Raw genomic sequence first — 14,705 nt, forward strand, 5'->3', positions numbered from 1 at the left:
TGAATTTAAAAAGTTTGGTTAAATTTCTCTTCTGCAAATTAAGGCCGTTTAGAGGCAAAAAATAGTAGTCCCTCGCTACTTCGCAGTTTGACTTTCAAAGTTTTTCAAAGTAAGATTGGACATGACACACGATTGGCTGTTTGATGGACGAACTGAGCGAGCGGCATGGAATTTTTATTTAAAATGAATTATTTTAAATGATTTAGCAACTGCTGCACCTGTATGCAGCCCACAGGTGCAGGGAGAAGCTCCCTCCTGCAGCCTGTCATGATCTCCGCTCTCTGCCACCTGCCAGCCATCCATTGCAGTGGATAAGTGGGCGTGGCAGAGAGAGGAGATCATGACATTCTGCGCTCTTTTAGAGCGTTTAGAGTTTAGAAACATTGTTTAGAATATTGTAAGAGTACCGGAAGGGTTTAAAACACCTTATAAATATAAACACACACAAAAAATACTACTACTTGCAGTACTATTCCTAATTTGCGGTTTTTCACTTATCGAAGCTGGGGCTGGGAACGAACTCCTGCGATAAACCAGGGACTACTGTAATTGGCCTTTTTAAAAACTTTTGGGTTGCTTTACACTTACTGACACTTTAGCAGGTAAAAGTTTTGCGGCTCCCCCAAACAAGGGAAAGACTGTTTCTGTGAAAGTGTACTTGTTGGTATAAACTGGCCTGTTTCGAACGATGTCAAAAAACGACAGGATTCCTTGGTCGTAATCAAGCTGCACTCTGACCTTTTGAGGAAACAAATCATTTGCTACCTCTTTTTCATAACTTTTTGGAGTAAGTTCACGGAGGACATCGGTGCAGACGCACATGTAGATGGCCCATTGCCTTTGATAAACTTTATCATCTGTTTTAGCAGCTACACCCACAGTCCAGTACCCGCTCACTTCTACATCCCAGCTGTGTTTACCAGAGTTGAAGCCTTCAGATCCAAGAATTTCCAAACCACTTAGCCTTTCAGGACTGTCTGGAAAAGGTTGACACTTTTCACTTTTTGTGAAGCTAGTTAAGTTCTCTGATACGACCACTGATGTGGAGCCGACGTTGGGATCTAAAATTACCGGAGCTGTGAAGAAAAAAAAAAGAGAAAAAGCAGTATTCATAAAACGCCTTGGCTTTTTTTAAGTGCTCATAAAATCTAGACTTGCACATATTAAAGACAAAGCATCAACAATATGTATCGAACATTGATTTCTTACTGTACTCTATGATGTCTTTCATCTTTTTCAGGACTGAGAACTGCAGGTTCCCGACGTGTTTGGCCTCGTCGATCAGTGCTCCTGTTGGATTTTTGGGCTGTTGCAGATCACACAAAGATCTGAACGTGGAGAAGGCGAAGAAAAATTAAAAATAATAATAATAATTTGAAACTCAACCAAAATTAAATCTGTTGTGCTAGAAATTAAAAGACTCAAAATTTACTCAAAAAATTTAAAAACTACACGGTTTACATTTACTTTCTTCAAGTACTTTGTGGAGGACCAGTTACAGGGGGCTTTAGAACAAGTGACCCCCCCCCCCCCCCAAATATGTGGTCCTCTTCCTTTAAACATTTTGTTTTGTTATGTAATTAATTAATTTGTTTTCTCGTGTTTTATAAAAGTATTCAGTCCATGAAAATATAGGTTTTATTTTTGAGTTTAAATAGAGAAGCAGTTAAAATCTGCATGTGGTCTGTAAGAAGTGGCTAATTACAAACAAAAAAAACTGTGACAAAGCAGACTTTCTCAGAATTTTAGCTGATAGGCTGATAGTTGTGTTAAAGGTAAGAGCAGCTCTGCTGCCTCGCTAGAAAACTTCAAGTTAATGTGCACGTGATCAGTACTGTAATTTGATTTTAACAGGGCAACCCAGTTTTTCATGGTGACTTTTCTTTTTCTGGATGCAGCCACACACCAGATTACACAGCATCGAAACAACCTTGGTAAGGGTTTGTGACAACATTCTTTTAGTAAATGACTATAGTCAGTTTGTGATCCTTGTACTCCTGGACATTTCCACTGCTTGACCACAGTACCCTTTTATTGTGACACTGGGTTTGGATTATTGGTGTAGCATTAGCATGGTTCTGTTCTTTTCTGAGCAACAGGAGTTTTTGTGTTAATGTTGGTAATAGTTTATCTGCTTCAGTGCCTCTTTCCTGCAGGGTCCCACAAGGCTCTATTCTTGAACCTCTTCTGGTTTCATTGTATCTGCTCCCTTTGGAGTCTATCCTGAGGAAACATGGTCGTTTGTTTCATTGCTATGCTGATGATTGTCAGATTTATCTGCCCTATTTACCTCTCTGATCTACTTCAAACTTATGTTCCTTCTTGGGTGCTGAGATCATCTGACCAGCTGTTTTGATTGTACAAAAACAAAGCTGAAGCTCAGAAGTGATCAGGCTTTTCAGACATTGGCCCCAAACTTTGGAACAATCTGCCCCTCAACATTAGACAGGCCACTTCACTCCCTGCCTTTAATTAATCTCTCCTAAAAACACACCTGTTTTCACTGATGTTTAACACAGTGTGATTTGATTTAGTATTTCATTGTTTCTCATTGTTTTTGTGTTCTTATTTTGATGCTTTTAATTACGTCTTTTTGTTTTCTTTAATTATTGCCTTGGTGTTAAGCACTTTGGTAACAGCTGCTGTTTTAAATTTGCTTTATAAATAAATTTGACTTGGCATTTCCCCCTCTTGGCTCTGCGATGGGGGTGCAAAGGAGAAATTTTAGTGCAAATAGTCCAGGAAACTTACCTCTTCATAGTTGTTTTAATGTTCTGTCATAAAAAAAACAATAACATGTCAAAAAAACACATCCATTTTTGTTAAAAGATCATAATTAAGCAAATCTTGACAGAAGATTCAGTGTTTACCAGCATGAATGGAAGGTCTCCTGTTCTCATCTCTTCTTCGACTGTTTTGATTTTCTTTGAGAGTTCAGATATCTCTGCAGTCAGGTTTATAATCGTCACCTTCATCACGTCTGTCTTGACTGTTGCCTCTTTTCGACATGCATCAATCCTTCCAGCCTCCTCTTCTCGCAGGAACTGGTAAAGCTTCTGAAACTCAGCTTTGATCCTCCTCTCGGTCTGCTGAGCCTGAGACTGAAGAAAAAATAAATTAAACACTTTTAAAATAAGCGCAGATGACACGTCGCTTTTCTTCGTTCGTTTCTACGACTCCAGAGACTTACCTGGATATGAGTCTTCATTTTAACACAGTCCTTTTTTACCATTTCATACGAACCCCGTTCACTTTTCAGGTTCACCAGGTTGGTCTGAAGTTGAGCCTGGAAGTCAACATGTAGGGTGAACCTTCTGCAGCACAACACTTTTAGGTTTTATCTGTCAGTGTCGTACTCACTCTGTACTCCTCTGCTGCTTCACTGATGGGAACACAGTTGTGTTTCTTGTGTGCTTTCGCGTCTCGACAGACCAAACAGACAGGCTGTTGGTCCTCCAGACAAAAGAGTTTGAGTTTCTCACCGTGCAGATGACAGAGCTCCGCGGGTCGTGCCGCTCCTTCCCTCTCTCGTCTCAGGGAGTCAGACAGGTTTTTCAAGGCTATGTTTGGAGGTGGCTTAGACATCAGAAATATTTCTTTACAGACGGGACACGTCCTCAGCTTGCTCTGTCTCCACCACTCCTGAATACAGTACTTACAGAAGCTGTGACCGCACAGCAACACGACAGGATCAGTGAATAAATCACAGCAAACCGGACATGTGCAGTCTGCTTCAGCCTGTGGGGCGTTTGCAGCCATCTTGTTGATTCTTCTTATCTGTTTCCTGCTTGTCTCACTCAGTCAGTTTTAGTTTCACTTTGAAACGCAGTCGTATTTGCTCAAAGCTCTTGTTGTAAACAAATCCGAATAAAAAAGTAATAAAAAACAAATACTCATCTGATATACTGATTTTCCAAAAATCATCACAGTCTATACAACACACACAGATCTGTCCAAGTGTCACTTCCTGGTCAATTCCCCCTGCTTTCAAAAGTAAAGAGGGAGGAGCATTTTTTTTTTTAATTCAAAACATTCTTTATTTGTATCTTTATTTGTGACAAGAATATCAGCCATTATAATCAAAAATAATTTAAAAAGCCATAAAATAATTTGCCAAATTAAATTAAATTAGGACAAAAGAAGAGCAAATAGTGTAACCAAATTTTATACATTTGTCTTCATGCTAAATGTTCAAAACATCAACAAGTTGCTTTCAAAAGAGTTATTCAGAATCAGCTTTATTGTCATTGCACAGAGCGCAATGAAATTACGTTCCAGTACAGCCCATCCAAAGAACCACAAACAAACAAACACATAACAGACAGACTTGGGTAGACGGGGTGATTGAGGCGGCAGCCTCTGAGAGGCACGCGCTCCTTTTTCATTCGATTAGAAAAAGGATGCATGTGAAGTGGGTGGGAGTCCCAGTTAGGGCTTTAACAGACTACTCAAGTAATCGATACATCGATTCCTATGACATCTCTCGAGTTTTTATATTTCATGTCGAGTATTCGTAGTGACGTCATTACGTCGCCGTTACGTCATTGCATCACTTGTCACGTGATCCGCATCAGGCACGGGCTACAAAATGGATTCTTCCAAGCAGACGTATGGAGCGGCGCAGGCCCAGTCTTGGCAAACAGGTAGAAATGCATCAATAGTCTGGAAATATTTCACTAAAGATGAATCTTCAGGTTCAACTACCGTAAGGAAACAGAAAATGAATCAACTTCCTGACTGTTTGGAGCTCCTTGCGAACCAGTGTTACACCATAATCTGTGACCACTGTATGTTGTGACCGTAGGGGGTGGTGTTGCATGCACTGTTGCAGGTCACAGAATATGGTGTAACACCGGGTCCAATGACCGAACCAGAACCAGCTTCCTCTGACCTTGTTTCACAAACAAAAAGCAAAAAATATTAATCTGTAAACCTATTAAAAAAAACTATAAACATATTAATTTCTAAAACTAAACCTAATGCTCAACACTGTGAGCAGTGGTGCAGTGTGGTCAACTGCCCCACTGTTTTTAAGTTTCGTTTTTGACGTGCCACACGTTTCTTTCACATTTACAGCTTAATAATAATAACTAATAGTTTTGTTTTTCCTGTGACTTATTTACAGTATGATAAATGGTAATACCAATGTTTTGTTGGTCTGTTTTTTGTAAATAATAAATTATGTTTTTTTGCGGTTTTATTTATTTATTTATTTTTGCGTCTTGAGATATGACGTCATCAACTACTCGAGTTTAATTATGTTAATGTCGAGTTTAAAATTATGTAGTCGTTCAACCCCTAGTCCCAGTACAGGTCGCCAGGTGAGCAACACAGCCATTGACGCCCTCGCTTCTCCTAGATTGCTACACCAGCGGAGGGGCAAGGAGGGAGGCCAGCGAAAGCATGAGTTTGAGGAGCCAGGGCCATAGTCCTGAGGTGGTGCAATGTTTATCAGCCGGCTCGGTTGAGTTCTGTCACAGATCCATTACGGTGAATGTCAGAAGTTTTTTTAAACAGGGAATGCAAGTAACCCTCAATATTCTGGTGCAAGTTCAAGTGGCTAAGAGTTACACTGTGTATACGATTTTTTCTCTTGTCCAAAGTGAAGGTGAGTGACGGATCCTGGTGAGTAGATAGCACCACTAGACGCAATGGCAGAGGCAGGAGGTGGCCAGTCTTTGGCCACCCACCATTTATCAGTTGTAGTTTCCCATCATTTGAGGAAACTACACTTTTAAGCAATAAAAAAACTAGAAAGCATAGTTTTTCCAAAAATAGGGGTGGCCAGTTTACAATACATATGATATCTGGAGGTGGCCATCTTGGATTTTGACAACATTTTCTTTAGTGAGCTTTCTTAGATGCAGCCACACACCAAAATGGAAGTTGAAAACTCTGATTTTTCACGTTATCACATTCACAAGACAGCCAAATGGGCGAACAGACAAACTATTTCCAATTCCTATCTTTGCTCAGAAACAGGACAACAGCTATACAGGAGCATTTGTATTATGTTAAAAGTTCTTTTCATACATAAAAGAAGAAAGTTACTTTTTAAGCTCTGAGTGCACCTACCTAAACTTATGCTTTAGTTGTACAGCTGCCAACTCCCCTTTACTTTTTAGTCAATTCCTCTGATGCACATTCATGCTGAGGGTAGAAGAATAAAAAAATGTAAAGATGCTTTCATATTTCTCTCTTGAATACATTTGTTTTGGCAAGCATTGGTTAGTTAGGTGCATTCAGATGTGTTTGATAATAATTGTTATTTAACCTCTAAGCCCAAAAAACAAGAATAAAAAAATGCATGCAAGCAATACAGCAGGCAGAAAGCATATTGACTGATTACATGAAAGGAATCAGTAGCAACTGATGCAAGTGGTGCAACTTTGTCTTTCTTGAAGGAAACGCAATACTTTAATGAAATATCAGAAACTACTTTTTGCAATGTTGAATTAGCAACATCACCAGAAAGTAAAATTTTGATGTAGTATCACAGATATGTCACAATGGAAGGCTGGTGCTAATAAATGTGCAGTTAAAAACAAACAGTTTTATCTTTGCACATAACTGCAAAAGATGCACAACTGCTCAGTTTTTTTTTACAAGCCACGAACCGCTAACGGCTAAGGCTAACGGTTTTGACATGACACATGCCCACTGACTGCTTTGTGTTATTTATTTATTTATTTTGGGCCATGTACATTTGAGAAATCAAAGCATGCAATAAGGTTAAAATCTTTGCTGCTTCAAAATGAAAAAAATAAAAAATAAAAAAACTCTTTTGTGTATGTGTCAGCTCAGTGCACAAAAAGCTCCAGCATTAGTGTTTTAGTGCTGGAGTTAGCCGTCAGTGCAACAGGTTATCCATATCTGTCACCGAGGATCAGTGCGAGCTTCGTTACATAACTTTCCCCTCGTAGCTCTTCCAGGCCGGTGTAATTATTACGGCTGGGAATAGTGCTGTGGGAATCTTTTTTGTGTGTGTGTGTGACTGTTTCTATACTTAAATATAATATCCATAACCATAAAACATTGCAGGCATATATGAAGCCAAGTGTTTGTGATCTGGCTGCTGTAGTTTCCCCAGAGTGGTGCAGTAAAACTGTCCTGAGCCACCATTAGGAGAACGTTAGAAGGAACACGGTGCAGAGACGGGGCCTGGACGAGAGTAAGAGCACAGCTGATGGGAAACTAATTTAGTGTGGCCTGATAGTCCACCCTACCCAACACACACACACCCTCAAACACACGTTTGCTTCCACACAAGTGAGATATCTGCTCAGAAAATATCGCACACTCTCATGTCTTTTACATTTACTGGACTGCACTCACACACACTTGATCATCTTCTCACTAAGTAAGACATCTGCTCCATCATCTGCCTCCAGAGACAAAAGACTCGAAAGCAGTTCAACACGAAACTATTATTTTCTCTGCAGATGAAAAATTTAGCAAAAAACCCATCTCAAATAAAGTATTGTTACACAACACACAGCATCAGTGAATGTGAAAGACGTTGCATGAACGCTGCAGCCACAAAAGCTTTATTTGGAATGTATTCAGATTCAATTAAAACAAGTGTAATGAACTAACGAGCAGTCATGGGTACCCTGTCATTTAGGATGTGGCGATAAAACAGGATCAGATTTACAAGAAGACGGGGCTGGCAGGACAGGAAAAACCAGAGGGAGGTCCAGGGTGACAGACGCACATTTACTGTGCAGAGGAAACAGACTCATATGGATTTTTTTTTATGTTTTCCCATTGAATTTTGTGTGTAATAAAGAAAATTTCAAAACTTAACTCAAGTTGAAATGTATTTATTAACCTTTGTTAATAATCAGGCAAATCTCATTGAGATCTCTTTTGCAGTTTGCAAAATATGTATTTATTTTATTTAATATTATTATATTTATTTTATTTTTATTTTATTTTATTTAACCTTTATTTGCAAATAAAGGTTGAATGAATGAAAAACTGGAGCCCTAGCCTGAAGATAACCTAAAAAAACATGTTTGAACTACGGGAGGGAAACTGGAATACCCGGAGAAAATCCATGCAAACATGAGGAGAACATGCAAATTCCACACAGAAAGACCCCATGTCCAAAACAGATATTGAGCCCAGGATCTTCTTGCTGTGCAGCAACAGTGCTAACCACAAGCCGTTGAGCTTTTTTTTTCTTCTAACTTTTTCAAAAGGCTAAAAGCTAAAAGCACAAAGTAAAGAACCATTGGGACGCAGAACTAAATGATTCTAAGACCAGAAAGGCCCAGTAATGATACAATCAAAAAAGTTCTAGTGGCTATTTATTTACAAAATCAATTAAGACAAATTAAGTAAACTTCATTGCCTCTGTGAGGAAATATTCCTGCACAGACATTACATTTGCATAATTAGTTAAAACATATATTAAAAAAAGTGTTAAAATTTACCATTTCAAATTTCCCCTTGACACCATGCACTACATATTTAAGAATATATTGTAGCTTCATAAAATAAAGAGAATAAGATGGAGCTGATTTGTTTGCACCTGTAACACAAACCTGAAGGTAAAACCTGTGGAATCATCATCAAGATTTTCTAATTCTATAGGCCAGGGGTCTGCAACCTTTACGATCATAAGAGCCATTTTGTGCCTTCATTCACTAAATTAAAAATGATCAGAGCCGCAACAACTTGCTGTGATTATCAACTGGTGGCCCATGGGCTTTTGTGGCCATTAGGGGTGACATTATAAAGCTAAAAAATATCTAATCATTTAGATTTTTACAATTTAAGACAAATGAAAATACCAGATTCTTGTGTGTGTGTGTGGGGCAGCACGATGGCGCAACTGGTAGAGCTGCTGCCTCTCAGCGAGCAGGTCCCTGGTTCAAACCCCGGTCCAGGGGTCTTTCTGGGTGGAGTTTGCATGTTCTCTCCGTGCATGCGTGGGTTTTCTCCGGGTACTCCGGTTTCCTCCCACAGTCCAAAAACATGCATGTTAGGCTGATTGGTAACTCTAAAATTGTCCCTAGGTGTGAGTGTGAGTGTGAGAGTGAATGGTTGTTTGTCTCGTTTGTCTCTATGTGGCCCTGTGATGGACTTGCGACCCGTCCAGGGTGTAGCCCGCCCCTCGCACAGTGATTGCTGGACATGGGCACCAGCGACCCCCGTGACCCAAAATGGAATAAGCGGGTAAAGAAAATGGATGGATGGATGTGTGTGTGTGTGTGTGTGTGTGGGGCAGTAGTTTTTACTATGAACTATGTAGACCTATGTATTTTTTTTAATTGTGGAAAAATTAAGTATAGAATAAAGCATAACGTTAAAGTGAGTATGTTTTACTCCTTGTACATGTTCCAGCAAAAGAAATGACAGGAAGACTGTTAAAACTAGTCCTTTGTTGTCATTTGTATAACAACCAATACAATTCAGTTTTGTGTTAGTTTTGATCAAAGCTTTGAAGAGCCTCTTCAGAGTGACCAAAGAGCCACAAGTGGCTCCAGAGCCGCAGGTTACAGACCCCTGCAGTAGGTGATGTGTTTTGGTAGCAAGGCTAGGTTACTCATGAAGGCGGTGTCTTGACCAAACCTAACCACAGCAGCAGCTTTGCTCCAGAACATTACAGAAATTTACGACGTGTTGAACGTCTCTTTTGTTCCACTCTGGCATCTCACCCTGCCAATTAAAGACACCTGTAGAGAAGTCATTATCACCACAGCCTTTGGTTTCATCAACTAAACTTTTGTCCAGAATGATTTGTTAGATTTTTTTAAATTTTAACAAGCTCTCATCTTACAGCGTCTCCAAGAAACATGATACCGCCATCCTAATGAACAGAATAGATCAGTTTCATGCTGTTGTTCCTGTTGCTTTTGGTACAACAGGAACATTTTGAGTCCAAAATGCCCCTGACTTGTTTCTATGCTCTCAGCTCCTGAAATAAACCCTGTGCAACATAACATTTGGAAATCCAATTTGAGATGCACGGCTGGCACAGGGACGGGAGAGGTATAGATTAACTGTAGTAATAACTATAAATCATGACTGAAATGCTGCCATGTCACATGCCACACTGCACCACTGATGACCAGGCCCATCTTTCACCGGGTATTTTTATCTGCATGCCCTGACACTCCACTTCTGGAATCGTCCTCTCGTTTTACGTCGTCAGCACCTTGGCCCGGACTGTGCACAAGTTCCTCACATATCTATAAATACCAGCCAGCTAAATGGCATTTTCTCTCACCCGCCCACCCCCAACCCCCCACTGCTTGGCAAGAACCAGCAGCTTTGTGACTTGGCGAGGAAAGTTGCAGCCCCTTCGCCACCGGACTTCTTGGGGCTTATAGCCTCTGGAGAACAGCAGCCTCCAACAGCAACAAAAAAAGGGTCTGTCTGCCACAGCGTTCAGATTCCAGAGTGGTTCCAGTTTGATAAGAAGCTGCAGTTGGTGTCTTTACCATGTCAGCTTTACCACAGTTCTGTAACCAGTGACAAAATAGAAAATATCCCAGCTAAACATAATGTGAAGTCAGTGAGAAGCAACAGGACATGGAGTTTTTTTTTAGCTTCAGAGCCTTTTCTGTTCAAATAGTTCATTTCGTTGAAGGTTGAAACATCGTATATCAGTGCTTGTTGGCTCATTTACACATTTTCACACACATGGGGAGAGAAATGCACAAACACCTGTACATGTTTTCCCTGTCCAGAATGTTCTGCCAAGTTTTTTAAGCTTGCTGACATGAGGCACTAGAGACTGCAGGTCACCAACAGCTTCCTGCTATTTTGGGCCGCGTCGCAGCTTGAGGTTTTAATTTATTCTGCCAAAGTGAGTCAATCACTTAAAGGATAAGTTCAGACCTTGAACTGCTGCTGGGTGAAAAGGCTCGGGGCGAGGAGGTTGGATGAGGTGGAGTTGGTGGAGCGCAGCATGCACACAACCTTATTTTTCTTATAGGAATCAAACCAGCGTATAATGACATTATGACAGCAAATAAACTCAGATGTTAGAAATGACCAACTTTTGTTGGCCACAGAATGTGTTGAAAGGTTTGAATGTACAATTCAGTCAGCCAATGACAACAATAAAAGTAAACATCTGACAGGGTGGGACGCAAGAGCGAGAGCACATCCAGATTGTTGCAATAAAAGTCTTTTGGGGGAAAAACATGCACATGAAAATTCATTTATTGGTATCTGATGTTTCTCCCTCACTTGCTGTACAGTACATACATACATTGATCCTGTTCAGGGATCTGATATTCCCCTCTGTAGCTGATGAAGGGTACACCCTGAATTGGTCACCAGTCCATCACAAAAACATACTGTACATGAACCATCCAGCACAGAGACCAACTAAAGGATCGTGTAGAATCTACTGTTGACCGAATTTTGCATGAGAAAACTAGAGTACACAGAAAAAAATAACCCAGGAGTGCACAAGAACGCCCAACACACATCTATATGTTTTAGCTGATAATACAGTATTGAGCCAGAGCCATCGGTCTTGAACAAACTGCAGATACGGGAACTTCTGGGCTTGAGTGAAAAAAATCCCACACCCAGAGGGAGTACTCCACATTTTTCTAGTTAAGAACTTTGGCCTCAAACTTGAAGGAGCTGACTCTCGTTGTAGCCACTTCACACTCATCTACGAACCACCCCAGTGCACGCTGAAGATCATCTCTTGAAGACGCCAACAGAACCACATCATGCTGCAAAAAACAGAGATGAGAGCCTAAAGTTCCCAAACCAGACGTCCTTTTTTTTTTTCTTGTCATTTTGTGATCCTCTCCATGAACCTGCATTGATCGCGACTTGGTGTTGAGAACGTGAACACAGCTTTTGCTTTGGTTTTACCGACAAGGACTGGATAATCCTTGAAAGCAACTCCAACACCTGACTCAACCGCAGCAAACCCCTCCTTTTGGGGCAAACGGTCACTTCCATTAATGGTTTGTCTATAGTCCAACTCTCACCCATCAAGAGATGTGGATCAAAATTGAAAAAACAAGTGGTCGTATGACAGGCTTGTGATCTGTCCAGGGTGTATTCAAACCCCCTTTGGCACAATGGCTGCCTTCAGGCCCAGACCTCCCTTGCAAAAGAGAGCTGTGATCTCAGTGGGATTTGCTTGGTTAAATAAAGGTTAATAATAATGGCCACTGAAGCCACCTGCTCCCCTGAAACCCTCTAAACAAACAGCGGGTAAAGAAAATGGTAGGCTGGAGTGATCAAAAGAACTTCCTGGAAACCAGCAACTGAAATGAGCATTAGCTGAAAAGTAGTCTTGCTTAGCTTTAAAGTGTGAAAAGCTCAGAGTAGAGTCACTGCTCCTCTGCATTGAAGGAGGTCAGCTGAGGTGCTCCAGGGACACCTCCTGGGCACCTCTCCTTGGAGGTTTATTATGCATGTCCCACTGGGAAAAGATCCCAGACCAGTCTCAAAACTTGCTTGGAGATTTGGTCTGGAAACACTTGGGGATCAAGAGGGGTTGGAGAGTGTCGCTGGACCAAGGGCCATCTGGGTTTCCCTCATGGACCTGTTGCCTCCATGACTCAACCAGGGAAAAGCAGAAGCCGATGGATGGATGGATGCGCACAACAGTATCATTAAATTACTTAGAGACGATCTAAGTCCCAAGGAGGAGTCTTAAAGACATATCTGGAAATGTTTAACCCTTTAGGTGATGTAAAACATGCCATGTAGGATGTGGCTGAATGGTTAAAGCAGTCACCCTCCAATGCAGGAGTTGGGGGTTTGAATCCACCAGCAGCCACATGCCAAAGTCTCCATGGGCAAGACTCTGAACCCCTCATTGCCTCCGATGTGTGTCCCATCGGTGAATGTGATTTAAAAAAGCTCTGATTAGTCTCTTTAGAATGATTTGTTCAAATAGCTTTGTACAGATCTAGTAGAGTGCTGTATGAATGGGTAAAGGAGGGCACAGATTGTAGTGTAAAGTGCTTTGAGTATCTTGATAAGATAGAAAGGTGCTATTTAAGTACAGTCCATTTACTAATACTATAATTATTAAAATTTAAAAAAATAATAATCTCTGCAAGAAAAAGAAAAAATACCTTTTCACAAATGTGTGGAAACATATTTGCTGTTAGTGCATATTAGTCTGAGTACAATGTTTCAAAATGAGCCCAATATTTAGAAGAAACATGCATCATTTTACAGGTTTTGGTTTAAGACAGTAAATCAGTGATTATTATCTCTGTTAGCAGCAGGCCACGATCTTTGGCAGGCCATGCCAGCTTCGAATTTGACTCCTCCAGCTCCTTGCCAGCACACCCACACGTCAGTCATTATGTGAGATCACGCTTACTACGCATGGCATTGTATGACTTTGCACTGCCCACATCGCCGTTTCTTATAGTAAATGACTAATGAGCAGGTCACCTTCCAGGATGACATATTCAATTCTCAGCTGTTTTACTGCGAAGGTTGTATTTCTGTTTCAGCTATGATTGTTTTTTTCATATCAGCTAATTAGCCAACCAATTATCAAAAAATAAATAAACTAAATCAAAGCACTGCTGATCACAGATTTGTTATCAAGAAGTCTTTTGAACACCAAAAACAACAGGTGTTGTGTTTGAAACGGAGACTTAAAGTGAACAGATGTTAAAATTATTTTTGTGCATATTGTGTGTGTGTGTGTGTGTGTGCTATGCTTGTATGAGCATGTATGCAAACGTCAGCTAACTAGTTACAAGAAGGGATCAGTCAGTGAGGGAGGTTTCAGACACTATGTTTTCAAATAAATGACAGCATGATAAAAGAATGCTGATCCGAAGCATCAGCCTCTGAATCCGTAACATAATAGTAATTTATTTTCTCTTTTTTTCCTGAATAAACAAATCTCTTAGGCCAAACTTGTCATATTTCTGTGGCCGTTGTGAAACTGCAGCATCTGACTTGACTCACAGGATCTCACTGGGTTTTGATGTGGTATAATTCTTATTGATTTATACCTCTGGCATGTTTTTTTTGGCTCTTTTCTGGCATTATTGTTTGGCATTTCTGTCTGTGACTGCATAACCAGAACCATGTTTGTTTTCCTCTTCCATGTCTCTTTCCAACATGTTTCCATGCTTATCTTCATTTAATATCATTTTCAGTTGTAATAACAAAAAAAGGTGTTAAAAATAGCAGCAGTGATTATGTATTTACCATACAATATAGTTCAAAATAACTAACATACATATTAATATAATTTATTTACAGTGTTTATGAAAAACAATATTAATAACTGTCAGCTGATTTTTTTTTTTTTTTTACCACAGCCAAAACTAAGTTAAATTACATTTAAATTGACATGTGAAAAACAGTAACTGTTTAATTATGACCTGACAGGCTGACATGATCCTGGGTTTAAAGTGATTAAACAAGGTAAAAACAGTCATATAATAAAAATAATTTAGTCAACATAAAAACAATAAAATGAAGTGAAATTCTACGCATGGTGTTAAAGGCCAAGGAGAATAAAGAGGAAAGAGGCCCAAAAGGAGGTCATTCCACCACTTTGGTGCAATGACGTCTAAAGCCTGACCCCCTTCCTTTGAGAAAATTCAATTCATTTCACGATGCATGCTCAATAATCCAGGTAGAAAAATCTAAAAAAGTTAAATCTGGTCCTCTGGACATTCAAAAAAACAAAACAAAGCAAATCAACAAAAAAATGTAGAAACGTTTCGTCTCTCATC

The 14,705-nt window shown here is 40.0% G+C and overlaps 1 protein-coding gene across 1 annotated transcript; it reads right to left on the bottom strand.

Moving 5' to 3' along the window:
- Nucleotides 1-512: 512 nt before the first annotated feature.
- Nucleotides 513-3,762, bottom strand: LOC119418159 (zinc-binding protein A33-like). The gene is made up of 6 exons (XM_037685413.1): nucleotides 3,361-3,762; nucleotides 3,191-3,286; nucleotides 2,871-3,101; nucleotides 2,752-2,774; nucleotides 1,210-1,328; nucleotides 513-1,076 (listed from the first exon to the last, which is right to left on the bottom strand). The coding sequence occupies exons 1-6, from the start codon at nucleotides 3,757-3,759 to the stop codon at nucleotides 559-561; spliced, it is 1,386 nt and encodes a 461-aa protein (XP_037541341.1). The 5' UTR covers nucleotides 3,760-3,762; the 3' UTR covers nucleotides 513-558.
- Between the last annotated feature and the right edge of the window lie 10,943 nt (nucleotides 3,763-14,705).

This window comes from Nematolebias whitei, chromosome 12, assembly GCF_014905685.2.
Source record: "Nematolebias whitei isolate Nwh7 chromosome 12, NemWhi1, whole genome shotgun sequence".
Classification (NCBI taxonomy): domain Eukaryota; kingdom Metazoa; phylum Chordata; class Actinopteri; order Cyprinodontiformes; family Rivulidae; genus Nematolebias; species Nematolebias whitei.

What these genes read in the sequence shown, in the direction of transcription:
- LOC119418159 (XM_037685413.1), bottom strand. Translation starts at nt 3,759, where the DNA reads ATGGCTGCAAACGCCCCACAGGCTGAAGCAGACTGCACATGTCCGGTT. An exon ending in AAGCAGCAGAGGAGTACAGA is followed by an intron (nt 3,287 to 3,360) that starts GTGAGTACGACA and finishes GTTGACTTCCAG; the next exon opens with GCTCAACTTCAGACCAACCT. An exon ending in GAGACCTTCCATTCATGCTG is followed by an intron (nt 2,775 to 2,870) that starts GTAAACACTGAA and finishes TTTTTATGACAG; the next exon opens with AACATTAAAACAACTATGAA.